Here is a 25,082-nt window from a genome sequence, read left to right as displayed (position 1 = left end):
GAGCCAGTATAAATGTATGTGGTTTTGTTGGAAAATTGTACCTCTGATGGGTGAAAAAAAACGACATTGGCGTAATTTTCCGGCATTAGAAGCACCCCGGGTCTTTAACAGAAAGGTATCGTGAAAAGTCCGAAGTGTTCCGGATCAATTATCCTGCACCAATCGCAACTTCTCGGGCCTTTCCGGCAAGCTCGGAAAAACACCTCGAATGTATTACCTAGGCGTCCATGACAACCCCCCTTTTTGTAAAACTTGAAATAAATAGAACACATTTTACGATCTGTTGAGATGTGAGCTATACTTCATTAAAGTAAACGATATACACTAAAATATAACACAGAAGCGACATACAAGACTGTCTAGTCGATACTTATTTTAATGGGAAGCGACTCCATTTTGTATAAAATTCTAACATCCGGTGATGTTAATACATTCGAGTTGTTTTTCCGAGCTTGCCGGGAAGGCCCGAGAAGTTGCGATTGACCCTGCACAGTATTCAGGCATTCGGCACACTTCGATCGATTCTGTATCGGTCATGAGGTACGAATCGGTTGGGATTGCCGAATGAGTGTCTAGGGTTTGTGAGACAAGGTAGTCATAGGTTAATCGAGAATCGAGAGTATTTGCCTATTTGTTTGTTTGTTTGTTTTGGTTTTTTTTTTTGGTAAGTTTTTCTATAAGCTTTTCCCCGTGTCAACTAATGGATATGATCAACACATACATAACACATACAGAATATAATGCATTACTTAATATAACTTAAATTTTTTCAATGTGTTGTGACAAATTAATAAATAAAAATTGTATAACATCAAATGAAAAGGTTTAAAAAATTGTAAATTTCAATTGTTCGTGTCATTTGCCATTTTTAGTGCTTTATACACTTATCATCTATTTAATGGCTTAGTATCTACATGTATACACTGAACTAAAATTCTAAGTGTTCACCTAATGTTCTAATACTGGATCTACTTAATAATAAATAACAACATTTATTTGTTTTGCCGTCGGAGTGACTGATTTGCACTTAACTTTCAAGTAATTTAAAACAATAGATTGATCTTGACCTCTGGTTACGACCAATAATATCATAATATCATATCATTAATATCATAAACACTTTCGGTTTGGATAAATTTCGCTCAGATCTTTTTAATTGTTTCAGGTTACCAATGGAAATGTAGTACAATCTGTCATAGAAACTATTCAGAAACCAATTTTTAAATGGATATGACTGTTAATGCATGACCATTTCGGCCATAATAAGAGATGCATTAAGAAAACAGTCTTATCCATTTAAAAATTGGTTTCTGAATTATAGTTTCTACGACAGATTGTACTACATTTCCATTGGTTACCTGAAACAATAATAAGTCTTGAGAAACTATAATCACCAAACTTAAGGATACATGTGATATAAAGCTTGCGCAGATAAATATCAATTTAATGTTTTGACTTTTCGTTCGAGTAATTGATTTTTTTTATCCTGTTCCGTTCGTCCGTCTGTCGCGTTTTATTTTTTCAAACTGTTCTTCGATCTTATAAACCAGCAAACTGAACTCTTGGAGTTTGATTTGAGGTGTCATGTTGTTTTGTAATAATAGAAGGTTTCAAAATTCTATTGTAGTCTTAGGGGTCAAATAATTGGTAAAGGATGACGTTTTTTTCACAAAATATCTTCATCCTCGAACTCCTCCTACATTTTGAACAATAGACAAATAATCTCTTGAAATATGTATTGGGTTGTCCTATAGATGCGTTATTAGGTTTCGGAAATTTTCATTTTGTCCAGTATGTCGTTTATTAGCTGAAAAATGACGTGTTTTTTTTTTTTTTTTTTTTTTGTTTTTTTTTTTTACAAAAAGTTGGGTTTAAAAAACGTCAACATTTCTTGCAGTAGCCAAATGAACTACGAGAATATGATTGGGGTGTCATTTTTCAGAATTTTTTTCATCAGGTCGGTGGGCAACAAAAAATGACTTTTTTGCCTACATTTAATATATGTATATTTGATCCATCATAATAATTTAGGGGGAAAAGACCCTTGCCTCCCTATTATGACTCATATAAACATGATACGTCTCTACTCTGCATATCGAAAGCACATAATTATGTACATCACGTGGAATCTAGCCTTGGAGCTGGGTACAACTAGTACTCGATGATGTTGACGCGCGAAAGCAAATCTAGCACCGAGTTTATAATAAGTATTTAGACCATACTTTCTATAACATGAAATGTGAAGGTTATAGATAGATTTAAGGTTGTATAACACATCGTCACAAAATGGCTGACCTCTGATCGGAACGATATTTCATTTCATTAAAAAAAAATTTTTTTTTGGTGGCAACATGTAACTTACTCCATAGCCGAATGGATAGGGACTCGGTTTTGTGATCCGTACATCCCGAATTCAAATCCCGCAGGGGCTTTTTGTTGTTACTTACTGAATTAATTTTTTTAGATAATCATTTTTTATCCCAAACTGCTATGTGTTCGCTTATTTGATATATGTATAGTTTATTTATCATTATATCTTTCACAATCAAAAAAATTACTGTAAATATGAGTGATTTTTCATGGTGTGTTATTCCACCTTAAAATTCACATGCAAACAGTTCAACTCCAGATTGTACATAAAAGGCAGATAATGTGTATTTCATCCTTTATGAAAATCGTAATTTGAAAAAAACCCACCAGAAATAGAATGTGGTCTCCTTTTTTGACCAAAACTGTTACAAGATAAAGTAATTATATAGATGCAAACACTTGGTGCGGGTATGCTGTCTAATGACAACATCTATGTGTAGTTTATCGGTGTTATTGATGAGAAGTCATATCAGTTACAAAAATGTTTGAAGTTTTCATGTTATTTTTTTCTCGTAATTTTCAAATTATTTTATTCATCAGTGTGAACACTTCAAAGTTTTGTTTGTTAAGAGGGCTCGATAATCTCCATTAGAAGAAGAGCTCTATTTAAGAAATAAGGTATCATTTTTTTATGTATATCGGGATATAAATACGGGTTTGTCACGTGATCAAATCACATAAAGCCCGAATGGCTTTATGGAAGATTTGATCACGTACCAACCCGTATCTATATCCCGATACACATCCAAAAATGATACCTTATTTCTTATATTTACATTTGTTGCAAATTATGACAATAACTATGCTCCATACTTTCTCTTTTGTGGTGACCTAGAAAGCGGCTTCAATAAGATGACGTAACAAAAAATAGTGCAACAATGTTGCTAGCATTTGATTATCGTGATAAATAAATATGACACTATTTTGACAAGACCAGGCACGTAGCATCAGGGGGGCCGGGGGGGGGGGGCTGCCCCCTCCCCCCCCAACTTTTTCTCGCAGCAACAAATTTTTAAAAATTTACATATAAAAAATTGAATTATCATGGAGTTGCCCCCCCCCCCCCCCCCACTTTTTTGGGAGTATGTAAAAATTTGATATGAAAATAAGGAAAGGAGGAGTGAAATTGAAGTTATATACTACGCCAAGTTAGAGTCTACTTAGGCATTTTCAGGGGAAACTCTATCACAGAATCAATCAGATTCAAGAGCATAATGATTTCCTCCGACATTATAGAGGAAAGCTTTTTAACTTTTAAGTTCTTTTTTACGGAACAAAACAGACGGAGAAGCACAAGGAATTAAATTTGACCGTGATTCGTGAATGGACTAAACACTAGAGGTCTGTGATATTGCGTTTTCGATTTTGCTCGAGGCTTTTAATAAAGTCAGAAATGATTTTTTTAACTGAATTTACTCCTTTGACAAACTGCGATTGTAATTTTCAAGAACGCCTCGTTACGATGTCGATCCATAAACATCGATCTGTTTACAGGCCTGACGTGTTAATAATAATAATAATATAAACCTGTCGCTTAACAAAATACAGATACGTTTATTTTTTTTTATGCCTAAATTATGTTTTTTTATTACGATATCTAAATAAGTGTGTTTCAGTACAACAAGTCGGTTAGTTTTTGCACATAGTAAAAATAGTGACCTAGATTATTCATGCGCTACTTTGACCTCTTGACCCATAATGATGTTATGCAGGAATAACAGCGGATTGCACAAACAGTTTTATATGAGGGAAAACATTTGCAAGTGTAAATATATAAAAATATAGGAAATTATTTCAAAATACCTAAATATAAAAGCTAAAATATTTAGATTTTTTTCTTTTTCAAACAATAGTAAACAAGAATATATTATATAAATAGTGCCTGTTTGGGAGGGTAACAGTTGAAATTGACACCCCGAGAAAACCATTGTCAACCGACGCGAAGCGGAGGTTGACAATGGTTTTCGAGGGGTATCAATTTCAACTGTTATCCTCCCAAACAGGCACCATTTATTTTGTTATACTGAATGTCTTTTTTAAAATTTTTAAGAAAATTTTACTGCTTTTATATAGGAATAACGTGAATTCTACAGCGAACCGTACGCGCATAATTTTCGCGCATGTAACATTTTTTAATGTTACCCGTTGCCAAGTGCGTTGCTAACGCTGAGGGTAATAGTAAATATTATTAACTGCGTCTTAACCAATCAGATTTCAGTATTTAACATGAAAGTATAACAATATACTCTAAGATCTGATGGTTAGTTTGTTGACTATCCAGCATATTCCTTTTGGTGTTTTTGTCGACAAATGATGAATTCAGATTGCATGTAAATCTAATTAAGTCAAATGAATGATCTTTTACTATTTTAACTATTTTTAACTTGGGTTCAATTTTATCTGATTCAATTCTATGCCCGCGGCAAGACAATAGATTTGTTGTTTATGCAATAATAATACGATATACATGTAATAATTTAAAACAATATAACAGTTTTTTCGTCTATTTCGGCAATATTCACTACTTTTATTGGGGTGGCGTGATTACCAAAGGTGGTTACAAGAAAAAAATTACTGAGACAAATTTATCAAACTCAATCTATGTATAAAAGCAATAAAAACTTCTCGGGTATTTCTAAAAAAAAATCTTTAATGTATTAAAAAAAGGATTCTATCTCTTTTTTAGCCGACCTGAGCTGAAAGCTCAAGTGGGTTTTTCTGATAGCATTTTATATGTGGTTCGTCACCCAGTCCGTCTGTAAACTTTTTACATTTTTCAACTTCCTCCCCTGAACCACTGGGTCAATTTCAACCAAACTTAACACAAAGTATTTTTTTTTTGGTGAAGGGAACTACGTAGTTTCTTAAATCAGAGGTCACGCTCTCAATTCTTCTCAAAAACCAATTTACAAGAAATGCTAAAACTTGAATAGATTCTTACTCATGTAGCATGCCAATTGGATGCATGTTTGTTCAAATAATCAACCCCGCCGGTAAGGTGTGACAACAGTCTTTGTTAAGTGTTTACAATACATGGGAATACATCAATAGAGAAAAACCTTTCGAAATCTTTTCATAACCCAAATGCCCAGAAGGACTGTGTCTTGTGTGGAGACATCCTCATGTAGAGTAGAATGTAGTTAGTTCAAATTTAGATCCCCGGATTCGGGTGAGACCTAAATATGATTCTCAATTATATTAATAGTCTTTGACCCCTGGACAGTACAAATCTTGGCTTACCCAATGTATGCAAAGTCTGATGTAGGTATGCTGGTTAATTATCTGAACAGTTCACGATTTCGGTCAAATTTTATTTCTCTGTTTTTATTATATTCAATGCTCTAGGAATGAATTTCTAATAATCAAATCAAATTTGGGTGCCAGTCGATGAGTTTTAAGCATGGGCTCATAATTCGTCGTCATGTAAACAAGGCTCGTGTCCTGTTTTTGTTTACATAGGTTCAATATACCAGTAAAAAATCTTTTTCAAGCTTATTTATCTATCTTCTTATTCGTTTTAAGCATAAATAAACAGACCCTAATGATTAACATTTATTTTAGGTCTAAAACTGGTATTTTTACTTCAAAGTCAAAGCGAAGATTTGTGATCTTTGTAACTCGCTTATAACTCAACAAATGAGACTCAAATTTTGATTGCCTATTACAAATACCTTACTGAAGCATTGTAAACATTAAAATCAAAAAAATAATTTTTGACCCAAATCGTGACCATGCCCTTTTAAGGTCTCCTTGAGAACTGCAATGCTTGATATGTGATAAGCCTATGAAATTTTCAAGTTACAAAAGGGCTTCTTGTATAGGGTTCTCCAAACATCAGCCTCAACGTATTTTTTTCATCATAAAATGATCCTTTAAACTTTTTAAATGGAATAAAATAAAATGAAATTTGTTGATGGTATCCATGCATTTGACACAGTTATTATATGTTTGCCCCAAATGAATAATGGAATAAATATACAAGCTGAGATCAAATTTAAAAAAAATGTTTATACAGGTGCATCGAACCCTTTTACCTAAGATAGTTACAGGCTATAAATCTCCGTGAACCCACCAAGTAAAGTATTTCATTGAATAAATGTGCGAACTATTAACATTTATTTAGAAGACTATTTAAATATGTCTATGTTAAAGGCATATTTATGGTATGAATGAAAAATTCTGGATAACTTAGTTATCGGACATTGCTGAGGATCGGAGATCGTTAACATAAGAATATTGGGATATAATTTTGAAAATCTTTTTTTTTACACAGGATATATTTTAAATACATTGTTCTGATATTTCGTAATCGATGACTCCTAAAAACTGATTTATTACATGTATCACAATGGCTTTTGATACTCAGATGGGCGATATGGCCCATGGGCCTCTTTTTTATAAGCAAATATGATACCATGTCATTTAATTTTAAAATTGAGGGGGGAAATGATTTTTTTATATATTAAAACTAAGTTGATCTGATTATATGATAATCTTAATATATTGGCAGTGTTCAGTTAAAAAAAAGACCCAAAGAATTGTATTTAATTCGACGGCAATGGTCGATTTGGATACTAGTATAATTTGGCACGCCCACTGCCCACTACGGACTGAAACAAATGATAATTCAAGTGGACACTGAACGTGGGCATATAACCTTTGAGAATTCAGACTTTACTGATAAAACAAAAATAAAACCATCACCAACAAAACCATACTGCAAAGAAATCCTTCCGAATGTTCAACGCAGACATATCTGGACCTTGACCAATTGTTTTCAAACCTCTTGAACTTAAATCAAATTAATATTATTAATTGTCATTTACTTTTATGGGGAGATGAATCTCTGAGTGTCAATTTAAACCAACATATTTTTTTTAGCTGTTCAAAGATTTATAACAGATTGTGGCAGATTCTCGTAATTTCAATTTTACTGCCTAGAACAAATTCAAACAGAACTATTTTACATGTACATTTGTTCAATAACCTAACTTTATTAGTTATATCCATTTCTATGTACTTTTCATTCTAAACTACTGTACAGTTGTAAATTGTTATACTTGGTAAGAATCTCGTAAGTTGTAAGAACTTGTGTTCGAACCATTTGTATATGTTTATGCAATAAAATATGTTCAAAGCAAACAAATTCCGCCAACCGATTTCTAGAATATATCTTCTCTCATTTTGTTCAAGAATAATACTTATAGAGTATACTAGTGTTAATCCACCTCCCAAACATATTCAATTACAGATAATATTTTACTTGAATGTTTAGAATTTTTAATAGCATTTCTCTCCTCTATTAAAATTTTATTTGGTTGTGATAATTTGGATGATGTATCTTTGACACCCAAGAGAGAGAGAGAGAGAGAGAGAGAGAGAGAGAGAGAGAGAGAGAGAGAGAGAGAGAGAGAGAGAGAGAGAGAGAGAGAGAGAGAGAGAGAGAGAGAGAGCATACATGTATGCGTGCATTTTAAGCTGATTTCATATATGAACTCAGCTCCAGGATATGCAAATTCTCTAGTTTTAGCCTCTCTAGTCCGGTTTCTTGTTAAGATTAATCCTTATTTCATCACTAAATCATTCTTACTATCATGCTTTTCTCTAAGAATGACAAATTCCGCTAGATATATTGCATCAGGATGGTATTACATTGTTAAACCATAACAAAGAAAAAATATAATCAAGTTCTAAATTAGAAATAATCTAGGTAAAGAGAGACATAGAATCAGGTATATCTTGGATGTGAAATATATATGTACGTGCATGTGAGCGGATTAGGGTCATTTTTCAGGGGGGGGGGGGTATTGTCTGTAGATTAAAGGCGTATAATATACTATCATGCTTATCATACACTGTAAGGAATTCTGCGAGAAATATTGCATCAGGAAGGTTCACGTGTTTCATTGTTAAACTATTACATAGAAAAAAATAATCAAATAAGTCAAAATTAGAAATTATATAGGATTATAGAGATCAAGTATCTCGAAATATTCGTGCACGTGACTGTAGCTGAGCGAATTAAGGTTTTTTTTTTTTTCAAGGGGGTATTGTCTGAAGAATAAAGGCGTAAAATATAAATTATGATAGAGGAATTACACCTTATTTAAAACTCCCATTCCTCGTTGCAATTTATTTTAATATACACGTATATGCGCGCCAATCAAAAACGACACCAATGGACATGTTAATTAATACGATATATGGATGTGACAAATTACAGCCTTCCGTTACCCGCGCTAAAGCTTCACGGGTTAACACATAAATGCAGAGAAACAAGCGCCTACGAGATCGTTCCCGTTGATCGATAGGTACTCTATATAGTGCAGAAAGACCACAAACCTTCATAAGTATATAAAGTTGTGCATAGAGCATCTCGTTCCATTATTATACAGGAAAGATGATGTACGTTACTTGTGTTTCTTCGGTTTCCTGTTAAATATACAGCGAACAGATTTACGATTGTAAAGAAAAATTAATATGATCGTCGTAATGAATGGAACTAATTCCTCAAAATTTTGGACGATTGCTAGGGAACATGAGAAGCTAGCGGATGCTATGCACTACGCGATCGGGGTAGCATTTGTTTTGATAATGCTCATATCTACCCTCGGAAACGGCGGTGTGATGTATGTTTTTATAAGGACCAGGAACCTACGAACCCCAAATTACTTCTTGGTGTCCGCCCTATGTCTCGGGGATTTCCTAATGAGCACCTTGGGGATGCCAATGTTCATCACTTCCTGTTTCTTCACGCGCTGGATCCTGGGACGGGTTGGCTGCTTGGTTTACGGGACCTTGATGACTTTTTTGGGCTTGTCGCAAATCACGTTGCTCGCTAGCATCGCCTTCACCCGATATCGTTATGTCGTGAACAACTGTTCCATTGACACCCTTGTCGCCAAAATCGTTGTCATCATGTGCTATTTATACGCTTTCATTTTCTCACTGGCACCTCTCTTTGGTTGGAGTCGACCCGTGGTGGAACCCATCGGGACGTCATGTGGTCCAAATTGGGCAGGAACCGAACCCCGAGATGTTAGTTACAATTTGACGATTTTCGTTTTGTGCTTTTTTGTGCCGCTAAGCATTATCACTTTTTCGTACTTCATGATTTATCTAAAGGTAAGAATATATTATAATATTTAATTGACTGTGTTATTAATACAATTCTAACTAAATTGCAACTGCCATGACCAATTCTATATCAAAAATTCAAGAAGCTCCCCTGAAGGGAAGTTGCTGTAATTGAACAGTTAAACCCGCCAAAGAGCTCAAATAATATGGTTATTAAAAATGCATGAGTTAAGTATATCAGAGAGAGAGAGAGAGAGAGAGAGAGAGAGAGAGAGAGAGAGAGAGATAGATGGGGGTTGTACAACAATTCTACCTATCAAATCTTGTTTTGTAACAATTGCTTTGACAAGTATTCGTGTGTTATTTTTTTTTTATTGAACTTCGTCTAATCCCAAATCTACCTCAAATAATGGAAGTTTCACATTTCCCGTCATTCATTACCCCGCTGGGACAAGAGTATAATGTCACCGACGTCTTTGATTTCTCTCATGACACTTATTAATCTTCACTCAAAAAATAAACATTAAACATCTTACGCCAGCCGCCGTGTCGCCATAACTCATACCTGAGCATAATTACATTATCGATACTGAACTCTGAATGATCTGCCCAGAATAACAATATGTCAGGGAACAGGGCGCATTTATTTTTTTTTACCCTTAACCTCCAAGTGGTTGTGTGCGAGAAATCTCAGAGTTCGAGATAACTCGGGGGTCGATACCGCGGGTGAAAAATGATAACATAATCACAACGAGAGAAATCCCCTGCAGTCACAACAATAAATATTGATGTAGTATTTCTAAAAAACATTCATTCTGTTCACTTATCGGGCACTTGTTCACGGCTTGTGAGCAGATGTCGAAGAAAAAATCATCTTAAAAACGAGCGATTGTCTAAATATTGCCAATACACACATCGAAGCCAATATAGATTAGACAGAAATATATATGTCATATGTGTACTTATTCGAATTCCTAGAAAACGAATCTAGTGTGTTTTATTCGTAGGTTGACAGAATTTCACAGAACACTATTCATTCTCAGAATGTCTTTTCGGCAAAACAGTACCGCATGCGGTATTATTTATTTCCAGTTAACCTACGTGTGGCGGAGAAATCTTTCTCAATGTTTCTAAGGATGTTTAACTTTCCTGTCTCCTGCTTTTACTAGCCAATAAAAGTATTTTTTTTAAGTAGCGGCAGCTTGACATCAAATGAAGTTAACACTGGTTACATGCTTTCCCAATTTATGGCCGCATAAAACCGGCAATGGCGCGTTAACAATTAATGATTAGCGATACGCATATTGATTTTGGCTTCTATGATATGTATCATTAGGAAGCAATCTAATTGGTCTCTCATGGTTTGAAATATAAAACAATTCGTAGGCGAAAATTGTTTTGGGTCACAAACAGGAAAAACACAGAATTAGTAAGATATTTAGGTACATTATTCCTTTCAATGACATTTCAAAAATTTCAAACAGTTGTTAATCTTGAATTATGAATACTAAAATAGATATGATTGCTAGATATTTTAAAACAAGCAACGCTCGATTAAGCAAGTTCGATTTCTTTATTTCCGAAAGACAATCGTCTCACAGGTTTACTATTATTCTATTCTATCTGAAGATTTTATAATATGATAACATGAACCATTTTAACAATACCTTGGACTTTCGGTTGGACGTAGTTATGTACATTTAGCTATCTATTTCCTGCGTCAAAACAAGTTAAAAATGACGCGGTTTCAAGCTAAATATACATTGCGAATTGCGTAGCCTTAGCTCAAAAGCCAGACAAATCTTGTTGATTTCAAAGAGCCATGTCTGAGTGGCTAGCAGTAAAATAGACAGGCCTACATCACATTGCTGTTTGACACAACTACCCAAAGTCCAAGCTCTTGTTAAAATGGTTCTAATTGTAGATATAATGGTTCACTTTATTTGGAAAAGGAATGGGACTAAAAAAATTAATCACAGCGTGGTTTTCTTAATGCAATACCTGATTTGTGGACGGCTTAACATTTTGAGGATAACTAAATATATAGCACATACCGGTATATTATCTATATATTTGTTAAGCCTTTTTGAACAATTATGGCGGTTGCTAGATATAGGTGTTGTTTATCAATAAAACTTAAACTTTGATACACATGCATTATGTACATTTTTTACAGGGGCATTGTCTCAATTTTAGCTTAAAAGATCAAGCTTTATTCAATCCGTTTACAATGATTACGGACAAAACTAATGTTTGATCAACATTTGAATGTCAAGCGAGAATCTGAGTTTTGAATTCTTTGTTATGTAAACACATCTCGTGTTTTGTGTTTGTGTACAAAAAATGTACACTCATTCTGTCGAGATAATCATACGGTATATCTAAGATGAAATAAAATGATTTTCTACGAACAAGAGAACCTCATTCTTAAATAAAATGAGTTGACTTGATACAAACATGAGAACCTCCATAATACAGAATATATATTTGGTAAAATGTAAAAATATTTATTTTAGGCCAAAATAAATTAATAGTGTGTTTCCTATTCCAGCTTGAAAAAAAATAGGGTAAGTAGGTAGGGAAAACATTTTATTTTTTTTAAACATTTTATTTTTTATTTCACTTCAACAACAATAAACAAGTTGGAAAAGATGAGTTTATTTTTTTTCTGCCAAAAGGGCGGCTTACAACTGGCAATTTTCCCAGAGTATAGCAGTCATTGCACAGAGGAAGAAAAGTTTTATATTGTTTTTTTTATAATCTTGTGATTTTAGCCTCCCTCTGTTTCACAATGGCAACATGTGTCTTTTCTACCAATGTCTCCACTGTAGTATGTTACTTCAACAGTGGATGCACATGACATTTGAGATCTCGTCATCACAACTCCATGCAATAAATGGTGTGGCGGCGTGATGGGGGCACCACAAGTGTAATCAAATTCGCTGAGTATGATTACTAGAGAAACCTTCTGTCTTTCTGTTAACACATGCTTGGAGTTTAATACTCTTGGTTTTCTGCACTCTACACAAAGAATTGTTGCTCTTGCATGCTGAGCCGTAGTAAGGCGGAAGTCTGCAAACTTTGGCTCCTCCATGACTTGAAGCTCTGGTTTGGATAAATTACTGGGTTCATCTACATCTAATACCTCCTGATTCGACTCTCCTGTTTCATCATCTCCCTCCGGTGCCTCCATGACGGTCTCTTGGTCCATCTCATGAATCTTTTTTGCTTTCTTCACTTTCACCTCTTTTAATGAAGGTCTTCCTTCCTGTGTATCCTGAAACTTGACACTTTGATATGGCAAAAAATGATCACTATCATTCTCATTTAATAGTTAAATCAATGAATATATAAACAATGTAAACAAAAACATCACACGAGCCTTATCTGCTTAATGATAATACATGTATTTATTTTGTCGGTATAACTGACTATCTAGTGAAATGCGTCGAGTTGTTAAAGACAGTAGATGATGAAGCGAAGCCGAGCTTTCTGTTGGCTATACCAACCCTACAAATTTTCGGAAATAGTTATTCGGGATTTTCATAACCTGGAGTTATCGTTCGTAACACGAGTTATCTCTCCATTAGAGCAGGTATAGCGCTATGTAACCACTATAAACAAATTGTTGAAACAAACGTTTTTTGTCTTGTTTAATCGGTTATTGGTGTAAATTGTCAAAATAGAAAGACGACTGTGCAATTAAAAGATGCTGTTTAAGAGCACTGAGCTCTATTTTCAATGCTGTCATTCCTCTTACCCCTATAATACCGGTATCTATTTTCTACAACAAATCTATTTCGTTGAGAAATTCAAATGATTGTCATCGATTAAACATCCTGCATGACAGGTACACTACAGCTGCCTGAATTGATGACCGTCGGTGCCTGGTAAGATACCAATACCCACTGCGTGTACATACATATTTTTTTTTCATGAGAGCATGGCATTTCGAACGAATGCATCTCAACAGGCTAGCGCAAACATCGTATTTTGAAAAAGTGTGCTGGGGGTTAGAAGAGCAGACCGACCAAACGAAAATCAAGACGAAAAACAATTAATAAACTAAAAAAATCACTTCACACATTTTCAAAATCCCAGTCTGTGAAAATAGCGGGAGGGGGGGGGGGAGAGAGAGGGAGGGGTATCTCGTATATTTATGTATCTTTGAATTTAATCAGAATTATATAAATGCATACTTAATTTCCCTTGGGTCTATATTGTTTTTTGCGTTGTCCTCAGAAGAAAAAAAATAGGAACAGTTCGTTAGGAATATATATTTCTATATTTGATTTCTAAAGAAGAAAGGTGATTTTCAACTCCTCCCACTCTAATATTTATAACATCTTTTATTTCTGTGTAACAGGTGGGTTCATTTTATCAGAGAAACCACAATACCACTATCCATCCGTTAGCACACAAAAGTAGTAATGTCACCCCCAAAAAAGAATCGTAAATGTCATTCACTCGCAATGTTTGCCGATTAAGCAAAACTATGTACATCACGTTATACATTGTATTCAAACGCATTCTTTGCATTCATTTTAATTTTTTAGATAACTTTTGATGTTTTCTGTTTGGTAATTTAATTGTAAGAAAAGTCGTTATTAATTGACGTCGTATATGTAAACTCCCGCACTGCTTACTCATCTTCAAATAACCGGAAGTAATGCATACCTGCTATGAGGGGAAGATAACTCTTTCAGTAACGATAACTCTAGTTTATGGGAAGACCGAATATACAAGCCTTATGTCAAGTACCAATTACTATTGTACATGTATGTTGTATATGTATACAGATACACATGTAATAAGAAGAAATGCAAATAAAATATATATATATATATATATATATATATATATATATATATATATATATATATAATATATATATATATATATATATATATATATATATCATATATATATATATTATTGAGTCTGCCATGTTGCAGTCTACATTTTGCTGTTCACCGTCTACAGAATTGTAGACGACAGTCAAGTGACGCGTTTCAAACCAACAACAGAGCGTCATTCCAGTCTAATTTACTTCTAGTATATTTACACTTACACGTAACGTATTAGGTTTCATGTTAAAGTTGCCTTCAGCTCGTCCATTTTAAGAAAGTTAAACTCTTTAAAAACTCTCAGTCTCACCTTTGAAATTGTGTATGTAAATCTTGCATAACCGATTTTCAGTTTCAATATTTTTTGCTATTTTATTTTACTTTTCTCCATTTTTTCCGCAGAGTTTAGAGCAAATCTTAACGCTGCCATTTTACCCCACTGTAGACCCAATTATACGAGGTCGATTCAAATGGCAACTAATACTACTACAAATATTTGAAGAACTTTTGAAATGCGGTTTCTGTATAATATTAAATGTTATGAAACGTTGTTTTGCCTATTATTAATTCTCACCAGACAGACTTTGAAATATACATGTCATAGGCGTCGGAAACGGGGGGGGGGGGTGGGGATGCGGGTGGGGTGCTAGGTTTTTGGTTTTTTTTTTCACTTTTTTTGCTAAGTTAGACCTAACCATTAGGCACATAGCAGAATAGAGGGTTCAGCATCCCCACTTTTTTTTCTCAAGAAACATAATTGTTCCGTAAATGTACGTTTAAAAGTTGAGAAGTTGGAGTCAAAGGCATACTAGCCCCCCCCCCCCCCCCCCCCCCCCCCCCCCCCGAATTAGGAATTTCGTTATTTTTGAAAACAAAGAAAAATTGGTAGGTAAGATTTTTTTTTATTGGAACTATAGGTATACTCTCCCCCTCCATCCCCCCCACGTATTAGGATTTTCATGATTTGTGGAAAGAAAATGTTATGGCCGAAAGATTTTTTGTTTTGGAAGTATAGGTTCACACCCCCCCCACCCCCCCCCCCCCCCCCCCCCCCCACGACGGATTTAGGATTTTCATGATTTTGGGAAATAGGTTTTTTTTCTCTCAATATTTCTGACGATTTGTCTAGCACCCCCCCCCCCCCCCCACACACACACACACTTTCAATTTGCTTCGACGCCAGTGCATGTACATGTATCCGGCAGTCACGAGACATGTTTATACCAATGAGAGTGTGGCATTCAGTTCTCGGAAAAACTGCTATACTATTTGCTTTCCGTAAATTATGGGCTCTCTTAAAAAGGCCTTATCTTTTACGAGAGAAATATACTGAGACACAATCGCCGGTTTGCCAATAGACTACCCCCCCCCCCCCCCCCACCTACCACTTCAGTCTCCCAATTAATTAATGACTGTAAGGTGTAATCAAAATCTATATCCTTTTAATCAGAATTAACGAGCTGTGCAATTAAAAGGGACGTTCCCAGCGAACAAAGACGAATTACTGTTCATTGCCATTCTTTTCATACTAATTATTTATAATTAAAATTAGAAGCAAAGTACAAAGCAAAGTATACGAGATTTCAAAAATAACAAATAACTGATTGTACAAAATATGATCGTTACTATGTGATAAATGGCAAAAAGGGTAGAGCAAATAGTTTTTATTTCTTCTCAGCTTCAAGACTGGATGAATTACATGTAACGAGCTGGTCACAGATTAGCACATGAATAATTTGGGTAGCTATTTTTGTACGCAAGCTAAACAAACAAACTGACTTACGTAAAAGTACACCTAGTAAGAAAACACATCAATTTTAACATGAATATTAAATTTTGTTGAAACATACTCATTTTGCTAGTTGTAATACACATTTTCATCAATTTTTTTTTTTTTTTTTACAGTAAAACAGCAATTATTTTACGTATATGTAAGTGCCCATGTATTTTGATTCACCTAATTATAACAAAGCCTCACTAAAAAAAATGTAAAATCGCAATCTGTCAAGACTTACTAGTTCTTGAATGTACCCTTTTTTCACTTGCGTAATTTTTTCAGAAAATAACGAAATATTAAGATCGTTTATTGTATCAAGCTGACGGCAATTTTCTATCTCCCCGTAAATCTTGTTTGTGCAGCAGATAATCCAATATCTGAAATTACATTCTGCCATCTTCCAATTCCTTTTCTGAGTTATTTGTAGGGTGTTTTCTGACAACATCTTGATTTAACTAGACTTGGTATTGCATGATTTTAAAGCTACACCATCCAACAGGCAGTAAATTTAAGCATACCACGCACAATTCTTTAACAGAGCTTGATGATGACCATCCATTGTATATAGATATATCTAAAAATATAAAGGAAATTTCCAAATTTGAAAGTTTAAATAGTTAGATTTTCTTCACAAAATTACAGTTTATGATTGAATAAATAGATTGTTCAGTGTTAAAGAGACTTGGACACGATTCGAGATCAAAAATTTTATTTTTATTCTTTATGTATAAAATGTGCATTTGTGCATTTTAAATGATTGACCAAAATATTGAATGTTAAAGTCAAGTTACAAGAGAGATACAAAGGTAAGAATGGATTGTTATGTAAACAAAGCTCGAGTCTTATAGTTGTTTACAAAAAATGAAATGTAGAGAATTGCCGTTTCTTAAACAAAATGACATGCAAAAAACAATTTAAACTAACTCGATATCTTCATTAATACTAGTATCAGCAAAAAAATTACATTTAATTGAAATTTACACCAATACAACACATATGTAAAAAATGACAATATTTTGGCTTTGTTTACAAAACAAAGAATTATGAACTCTGTATCTTGCCTAAAACTTTATATTTGACTTTCAAATTTTGACATAACATTATAAACCTCTACATTTATCATTATTAACATTAGAAAATTTGAAAAATTTAAGTCAAATCGTGTCTAAGTCCTTTTAAGGTAAATGGTAAAGGTTAATATGTTGACCCCTTTAAATCGTATAAGAAAAAAAAGTATCATTTCATCAATTAAATATTTTTCTGATTTTCATAGAATGAGGCCTCGATCAGCAGGTGAGTCGGCCAATATTTTTATTGTTGTTAGTTATCAATTATGCTGTTCTAACTACATGTAAAACTGTGATGATAAGTGGTCACGGTATTTAACAAAAAAATGCAGTCATGTTTCATTTACTCTCTCTCTCTCTCTTTCACTTCATCTCTCTCTCTGCCCGTCTTTCTCTCTCTCACTTCATCTCTCTCTCTTTTTCTTTGTGTCTCTGTCTGTCTTTGTTTCTCTCTCTCTGTCTGTCTGTCTCTCTCTCCGTCTTTTTCTCTCTCTCTTTTTCTCTGTCTCACCTGAGCTCTCTGTCTCTCCTGAGCTCTCTGTCTGTCTGTCTGTCTGTCTCTCTCTCTCTCTCTCTCTCTCTCTCTCTCTCTCTCTCTCTCGCTCTCTCTCTCTCTCTCTCTCAATTAGACGGACTTGATGATAAATGCTCACTGAGTGTGAAGGAGAGCCCTATAATTTTGCTGATGTAGATGCTTAAGCAAAGCAATCAGGTTTACGACAAAGTTAGCCGTCCGATAATGATTGTACACGTAAATGTAAGTAACAACAATGGATTAGCGTTTTCTAAGAGATGAAGTATCTTGTCTAGCTACAAACTGCGCAGTAGCGACCCAATATAATTATGACTTTCTTCACAGAATGTCTCGTATAGATTCATAAATGCGCAGCATCTTTTCACTTGGAGAGCAAAGTGAGAGCAACTTTTAAAAAATATTTTATTGGGTGCACATGAACTGATTTGACATATAGAAAAAAACCCATCATTGTCCCATTTATGATTATTTTCTCCGAATATTATATACTCGCTCAAAACCATCCCCCCATGTTTACTGGAGATTCCTCTTTTTACCCAAGTACTTAAATCCGCAATTTCGCCGTCTTGTATCATATTGGGAGATTTTTAGATCCAAAAAGCCAAAATTTTGCCATAATATCATTCAATATAATAATTTTTCAATTGTCAAAAAAATTTTAAAGCCGCAAAGGGTGTTTCTCACGATGTTACGCTGATATGAATTCTTCGCGTTTATAGCATAATTTTTTTTGGATAAATTGATCTGTCCTTACAACCCTTCCCCATCAATTTCTTGTTTCTTTTCTATGATGTTTAGCTATTTTAGGGTTATTTGACAAGTAAATCAAGGGGTGGGGGTCAAGTAAAAGTTTTAAACAGTTAAGTTCTAGTATATTTTAAGCGTGTATCAAACTTTGAAATTTACAAACATGCAATACAGGTATATGCCTAACTTTCCAAAAATCTCTTGCTCTTGCGAATCTCAGATTGTTGAATATATGAACTCTTATGATTTATGGCGGTATATAATTCTATTCAACAGTTTTTTAGTTATATGCGACCTTGGGAAAGTAATAGAGAGAAAACAAGGCCTTTATACAAGTACATTATCTGAGTAGGGTATATAGCTATATTTACCGATTGGCGTTTGTATGGACAAAAGCGACCTTTTTATCGTTTATAATAATACAATAAACACACTCAGAACGCCGAATGAAGCCTCTATTTAAAGTGTTAAGGGTCATTTATAATTCAAGGGGACGAATCCCCCCCCCCCCCATCCACAAACCTTTGGACTCTACAGTAATACAATTTTTAAATTATCATTCACCAAAAATGTAGTATTGCATCAATTCATTCTTATACTCAAAAAACAACCTAACCAGAGACAATGCTGAAATATTTCATATATCACCTATGTCAATACATTTTGCAGATGAATTATTGTTTATTGCAGTTAAGAGAGAGAGAGAGAGAGAGAGAGAGAGAGAGAGAGAGAGAGAGAGAGAGAGAGAGAGAGAGAGCAAGCATGCGAGTACGTGAGTTCGTGACTGTTCATTTGCCCTGATTTTTTTACTTAATAATTAGGACATTTATCCTGTGTTAAATGTGTTAATTGGTATTTTAGTTCTTAGCCTTTGAATTTTAGTATTACAGGAACTTACCCTTTTAAGAACATTGATCTGCACGTGACTTCCAAAAAGTCTTTCTGTGTTTTCATCGACCAAAGCTTCGATAATACGTGATCTTTGTCTTTTATGTTGCATTAAGATTAGAAAACATTAAGGCCTCGTGCAGTGCCATTAAAGATATACAAAGAGGTCATGCCCATGGTATCATATAGCAATTTTGTACCTCCTTGCAAAAAAGAGTCCAACAAACTTTGATTGGAAGTCAAATCAATGGTTGAACAAGTGCAATCAATTTTGTTCCTTGCCACTTGATGAACGAACTATATCTCAAGTTGTATGTTTCATGATGATGAAGACGAAGTTGAACCACCAAACCTTCCATATTACAAGTTTAGCTTTTTAAAAAAAGCTTACCGTCTTAAGAGCGAACCCGAAACAGCAGTTAGTTATCAAAGACAATTGAATTCTTTTTTATATAAATGTCACCTTCCTCTACATACCATGGCGTGTGGAACATTTTATGTCATTATGTGTCTAAAATTGAGAAATGCGTACCCGAGCTTCTTAGTTGATATCGACTATAGTAGGGTAAAAGAGGTCTTTAGAAGGGTCGTAGACTCGTATTATTTTGATAAAATCAAAGTTATATCGCTGCATTCAGCATTTTGTTTAATAAATATTACATGTAGTTTTACAGATCTAAGGTGCAAACAACTTTACCGATATTAGACATACCACATCAATTTTTTTTTTTTTACATTTTTGTATTTAAAGAAATATAATAAAAGAAAAGCAAACAGTTTCAATAGATATAACAGAATATTGAACCAACCAGGTTTGATTTTTTTCAGATAAAAAGAAAACGAATACACAAAAAGACTGATGGATACGAAAACCATGTCACAGTCACCATTTTGCTCATGATAGGTGAGTAAAAGATGGATGTTATACAACTTCATGAAAGTCATAAAACATGTAGATCTATTGTATATTGGGCATTAATTAGTGCTTTCTCTCAGTATTCTCACCCAATGAAAAGATTCGAGGTTCCGCAGTAGTGAAGGACTGGGGAAAGGAAGGGCTTCAGTTTAAAAGGATTCAGGTTTTAAATAAAAGGTTGACACAGATTTTAGCACTAATCACGTGTAATTAATGATAACTAGTATATAGTGACGTCATTTATATTTGTGAGGGCCAATTTTCATTCATTGTCATTTATAGATAAAGACTGGGTTTCAAAATGATATCAATTTGTGAAAACTTAAAACATTCACACATATTGTTCCATCAAATATCAATGACTCAACCGTATTTTATAGAATCTAAACGAATGTATTCAAGTCTTGGGCATGAAGCACCATATTCGTTTATAAAGTTACATTTGGAACTTTCTGAAGTGTACCTGTAATGAATTAGTTATAATTTTTAAAAATGACTTTTTATTCTTATATAGAGCTATGACCAGTATATCCATTTTAAAAATACTCTTGGTCCGTTAAAAACAATTCACGCCCCTTCCGTACGTGTACCTGTTTTTTTTTTCAAAAGTAAAATGTTTAACAATCAAATTCTGTATATTTGAAAATTCGGATACTTAGTCGTATGTATCTAGAATAATCATGAATTATTTCAAAATAAATTTGACAGTTGCATTCCTGTTATCCTGGAGTCCATATGCGGCATTGGCGATGTATGTCATCATCACTAAAAATAGCACAATGCATCTTGCCCTATCATCAGTCCCTGTGGTTCTAGCCAAGACTGCCCCATTATGGAACCCATACATATACTTCGTGAGAGACAGAAGATTTAACAAGGAGTGCGAAAAGCTGTTGCCGATCTTCAAAAAGCTCGGAATTTTTGAAAGTCATCGTACAGAACAACACGAATGGCACCAAATGGGGGATACATCATCCACGAATGTACCCTTGTGCGAACACGAAAAGCAGAAAACTGTTGCCGATCTTAAAAAAGCTCGGACATTTTGAGATTCGCCCCCACGGAACAACATGAATCGCACCCCATGGGGGATACATCCTCGACGAAAGTACCTCTGTGCGAACGGTGAACAAAAGAAAAACACTGTGAATTTGTTGTTTGGTGCTTGTTTTTGACGACTATAGATTCGTTTTTTACGCGAGTACTTAATTCCGCAATTCAAAAGTTATGCATCAAATCACGATAATATAAAGCTAGGAAGCCAATTTTTTCTCATAGTTTCATTCAGTTTTTATCTGTCCGAAAAAGAAAACGAGATTTTAAAATGTGAGGCGTGGCTGAAAATCGTGATTTTACGCGGATATTAATTCCTCGCGTTTAGAACCATTTTAACAGGAGCTTGGACTTTGGGTTGTTGAGTCAAACGGCAATGTGACGTAGGCCTGTCTATTTTTTGTAGGCCACTCAGGCATGGATATCAACACGATTTGTCTGGCTTTTGAGCAAAAACTACGCAATCGGTGTATATTTCGCTTGAAACTAGCATCATTTTAACTTGTTTTGACGCAAGAAATAGATTGTTACATCCTACTGAAAGTTTAAGGTCTTGTTAAAATGGTTTTAATTGGGAATCAACAGTAATTAATTACTGTGAACACAATACGTTTAGCTTGCATGGTATTTGGAACGGGTCAGCTTGATATATAATATTTTAGCACAATCCTGAATGTGCTTATTTATCTAAATGTATAAATGTTTGACGTTTGACGATGTACGTTACTTGATTTAGCAGAAGCTGCATTCCACCGTAAATTGCTTATTAAATCTCACAAGTGTAATGTAAAACTTTAACAGTATTTTTGACATTTAGAGATGTAGATCCGAAGTATTTTTGTAAGGAAAAGGGTGGAGTTAGTCATTAAAATTTGAATTTATGTTATTTGTCAAACCTGTCAGGAAAAACAGAGAATTTTCATAGTTTTCATTTCACTTTAATTTCGATGTTTCAATTTACATGTAGGTTTTTATAAGTTCTAGATCCTCCGTTTTTGATTCTAAGCATATAGCGTTAGAAATACAATTAACACGTACAATTGAATAATCACCTCATTAATTATATAACCTTTAATAGCTTAGCATGGATTTTTAGTCTTAAATATATTGTTGTCTTTGTACTGGTAATAACGGTAACCAAAGAAAATCAATGAACTTATATTGATAAATTACAGCATTAAATTTTGATAATCAAACATACTGTAAAGGGCTTTCAAGAAATGTTGATATCTATTTTTATATTACGTGTATAATTATTAACGAATATAGTAAATGATAATCATTCATGAATATCAAATTTAGTTAAGCTCAGTTTTTGCAAATGTACATACTATTTGATTATTACGAGGGTTGTTAGAAAAGTTCGCGGGAAAGTTTCGGAGCGGACTATTAGCGCGATTTCAGCGAAACTTTTCAGATTTAAAATTGACGTATTTTCAAACAGATATGTAATATATTATTTTTTAATGCACTAATGCACTATAAAAATATACAGCTTAACTATTATGATAAGATAAGCTTCACGGAGCTTGTCAGTTTTTTTTTTATATTCCGTACGCATTTTTCCTAACTAGAAAATTGTACCGTTTAAGCTCATACAATTGCTTGATATTTTGTATGACATCGCAATAACTTATTAACGTCATTTTGTAAAATTTCAATTCATTAAATTGAAAAATTTCTTACCGTTTTATCGCTGAATATGGACAAACAACGCTTGAAAATTGAGTCAAAAACGTTAGACATCTTGGAGCACTGGGCCATCATTAAATTTTGTGTGCAAGCAAGAAAGATTTCCGATTGAAACAAAAAGGTTGTTATATGCTGCCGGAGATTACCCTCATATGTCTGGGACAACGGTTTACAAATTAATCGAACCCTAGGTTTAAAGATGGAAGGACTGGTATTTTGAGGTTTAGCTATAAATGTAGCTATATTTGGGGGGGGGGGGGTCATATAACCCAGATCTTGCACCTAAGGATTTTGCTATATTTACCGTCTTCCTTGGATATATAGAGTTGAAATAATTTACAGTCTCCGGGTTGTGCACTTCCTTTCCTTTGTGATTGGTTGAAAATACATGATTTGAAAATTTACATTTATTTCATTGGTTGAAATACTGTTCGGCGCAAGGGAGATAATTTTCTGATGATCTTTTTCACAAATCTCGTAGATTTCAAATCTTAAAAAGTGAGAAAACGAAAAAGCAATACAAATTGCTATGAATGAAATTCAGCCTTTGGTTTTCAGGTCCAACTAGTTGAAAGTAACATTCTATATTTAATTTATCTATTTAAAAATTGTTTGTTTTTCTTTTGAATTTATTCAAATACTTATACAAAAATGAAAAAAAAAAAAAAAAAAAAATTGATGCGGTATGCCTAATATCGGTAAAGTTATTTGCACCTTAGACAGATAAATGCAGTGGTATAACTTTGATTTTATCAAAATAATACGAGTCTACGACCCTACCTTAGATCTCTTTCACCCTATAGTCGATCTCAACTTACAAGCTCGGGTACGCAGTCCTCAATTTTAGACACGCAAGCTTAAACGACACATGACATAAAAATGTTTTATAAATCAACTCGCCATGCTATGTAGAGGAAGGTGACATTTATATAAAAAAGAGTTAAACTGTCTTTGATAACTAAGTGCTGTTTAGGGTTTGTTCTAAAGACGGTAAGCTTTTTAAAAAAAGCTAAACTTGTTCTTCATCTAAATTCGAAACTGTGTGGATTGTGATTTTCGTAGCTTAATGATCTACGTTATCCTCCAAAAGACATTTTACAAAAACTTATGACAAATAACGGTGTGGAGGTGCATTTTATAACTGGGTTAAATAATATGAAAAGTGTGTGGAACTGAAAGATGTTTACTTTGAAAAAGAGTCACAGGTTTACTTTCAGTTGTTTGACGTCACCTGACCTTGTAGAAATATGAAATGATGTTCCGTAAAATTTTAATCTAATTCTTACAAAGTAAAAATTGCTGTATATGTTGAAAAACTTATGGGAATCATATGATTTTTTTTGCATACTTTACTAATCTAATTCGTACCAAGTAGAAATTGCTGTATTTGTTGAAAAACTTATGATTTTTTTTTCATCAATCATTTTATTAAACATAATTATCCTTCAAAGTACACAGTGATTTTCCCGTAAAACGTGTCCGCGAACTTTTCTAACAACCCTCGTACATGAAAATGTATATATTTTTTTTTACGTATTTAAATATATGTACAATCATTGATGAACAATCACATAAATTTACCTTAACTGTTATCATTCAATTTATCAAATGTAAATCTTTGGTTTCATCTGTACTCGTTTATTTTTAATTTTAGTGGATTTTGTTGTTGAGTTAATCCACAAAAAGTAATGTCATCAATATTCGTTGAATTCCAATTTTTGTGATTTTTTGTTGTTGTCTTGATCCACAAAATAGAATCTTTAATTAAAGCCGCCGGATTCTTATAATTTTTTGTACTGGTATGATCATTTGTCGCGTATAAATTTGAAAATTGCCATGTTCACTCAATCCAAGAAATACATGAAACGTCGTAGTAATGAACGTTCTTTGTATCCTACATGTAGCTTGGTATATTTTGGTATGCTTCATGTAATATATGTTTGTTTGATGTTTCTTGGGTGTAAAATAAATACATTGATTATACATTGAAACGTTTCATTGGATTATTTCTTCATCCAATATCGCTTAATAAATATACCGGGTATACTAGACAAAGTACTATTATATTCTGTTTTCAGCATATTAGAATTTTTAATCCAATTCTCCTTTTCCA

General features: G+C 33.8%; 1 protein-coding gene across 1 annotated transcript; it reads left to right on the top strand.

Moving 5' to 3' along the window:
• The first annotated feature begins 8,681 nt into the window (after nucleotides 1-8,681).
• LOC128164364 (melanopsin-like) lies at nucleotides 8,682-24,789 on the top strand. The gene is made up of 3 exons (XM_052828159.1): nucleotides 8,682-9,495; nucleotides 20,137-20,212; nucleotides 20,933-24,789. The coding sequence occupies exons 1-3, from the start codon at nucleotides 8,851-8,853 to the stop codon at nucleotides 21,271-21,273; spliced, it is 1,062 nt and encodes a 353-aa protein (XP_052684119.1). The 5' UTR covers nucleotides 8,682-8,850; the 3' UTR covers nucleotides 21,274-24,789.
• The last annotated feature ends 293 nt before the right edge of the window (nucleotides 24,790-25,082 follow it).

The sequence above is a fragment of the Crassostrea angulata genome, chromosome 9, assembly GCF_025612915.1.
Source record: "Crassostrea angulata isolate pt1a10 chromosome 9, ASM2561291v2, whole genome shotgun sequence".
NCBI lineage: Eukaryota > Metazoa > Mollusca > Bivalvia > Ostreida > Ostreidae > Magallana > Magallana angulata.
The sequence above is the reverse complement of the archived record's forward strand: the minus strand, read 5'-3'. Positions and strand labels throughout refer to the sequence as shown.

Coding starts and splice junctions, on each gene's coding strand:
- LOC128164364 (XM_052828159.1), top strand. CDS start 8,851: ATGATCGTCGTAATGAATGGAACTAATTCCTCAAAATTTTGGACGATT. Junction 9,496..20,136: donor ACTTCATGATTTATCTAAAG/GTAAGAATATAT, acceptor GATTTTTTTCAG/ATAAAAAGAAAACGAATACA. Junction 20,213..20,932: donor CACCATTTTGCTCATGATAG/GTGAGTAAAAGA, acceptor TAAATTTGACAG/TTGCATTCCTGTTATCCTGG.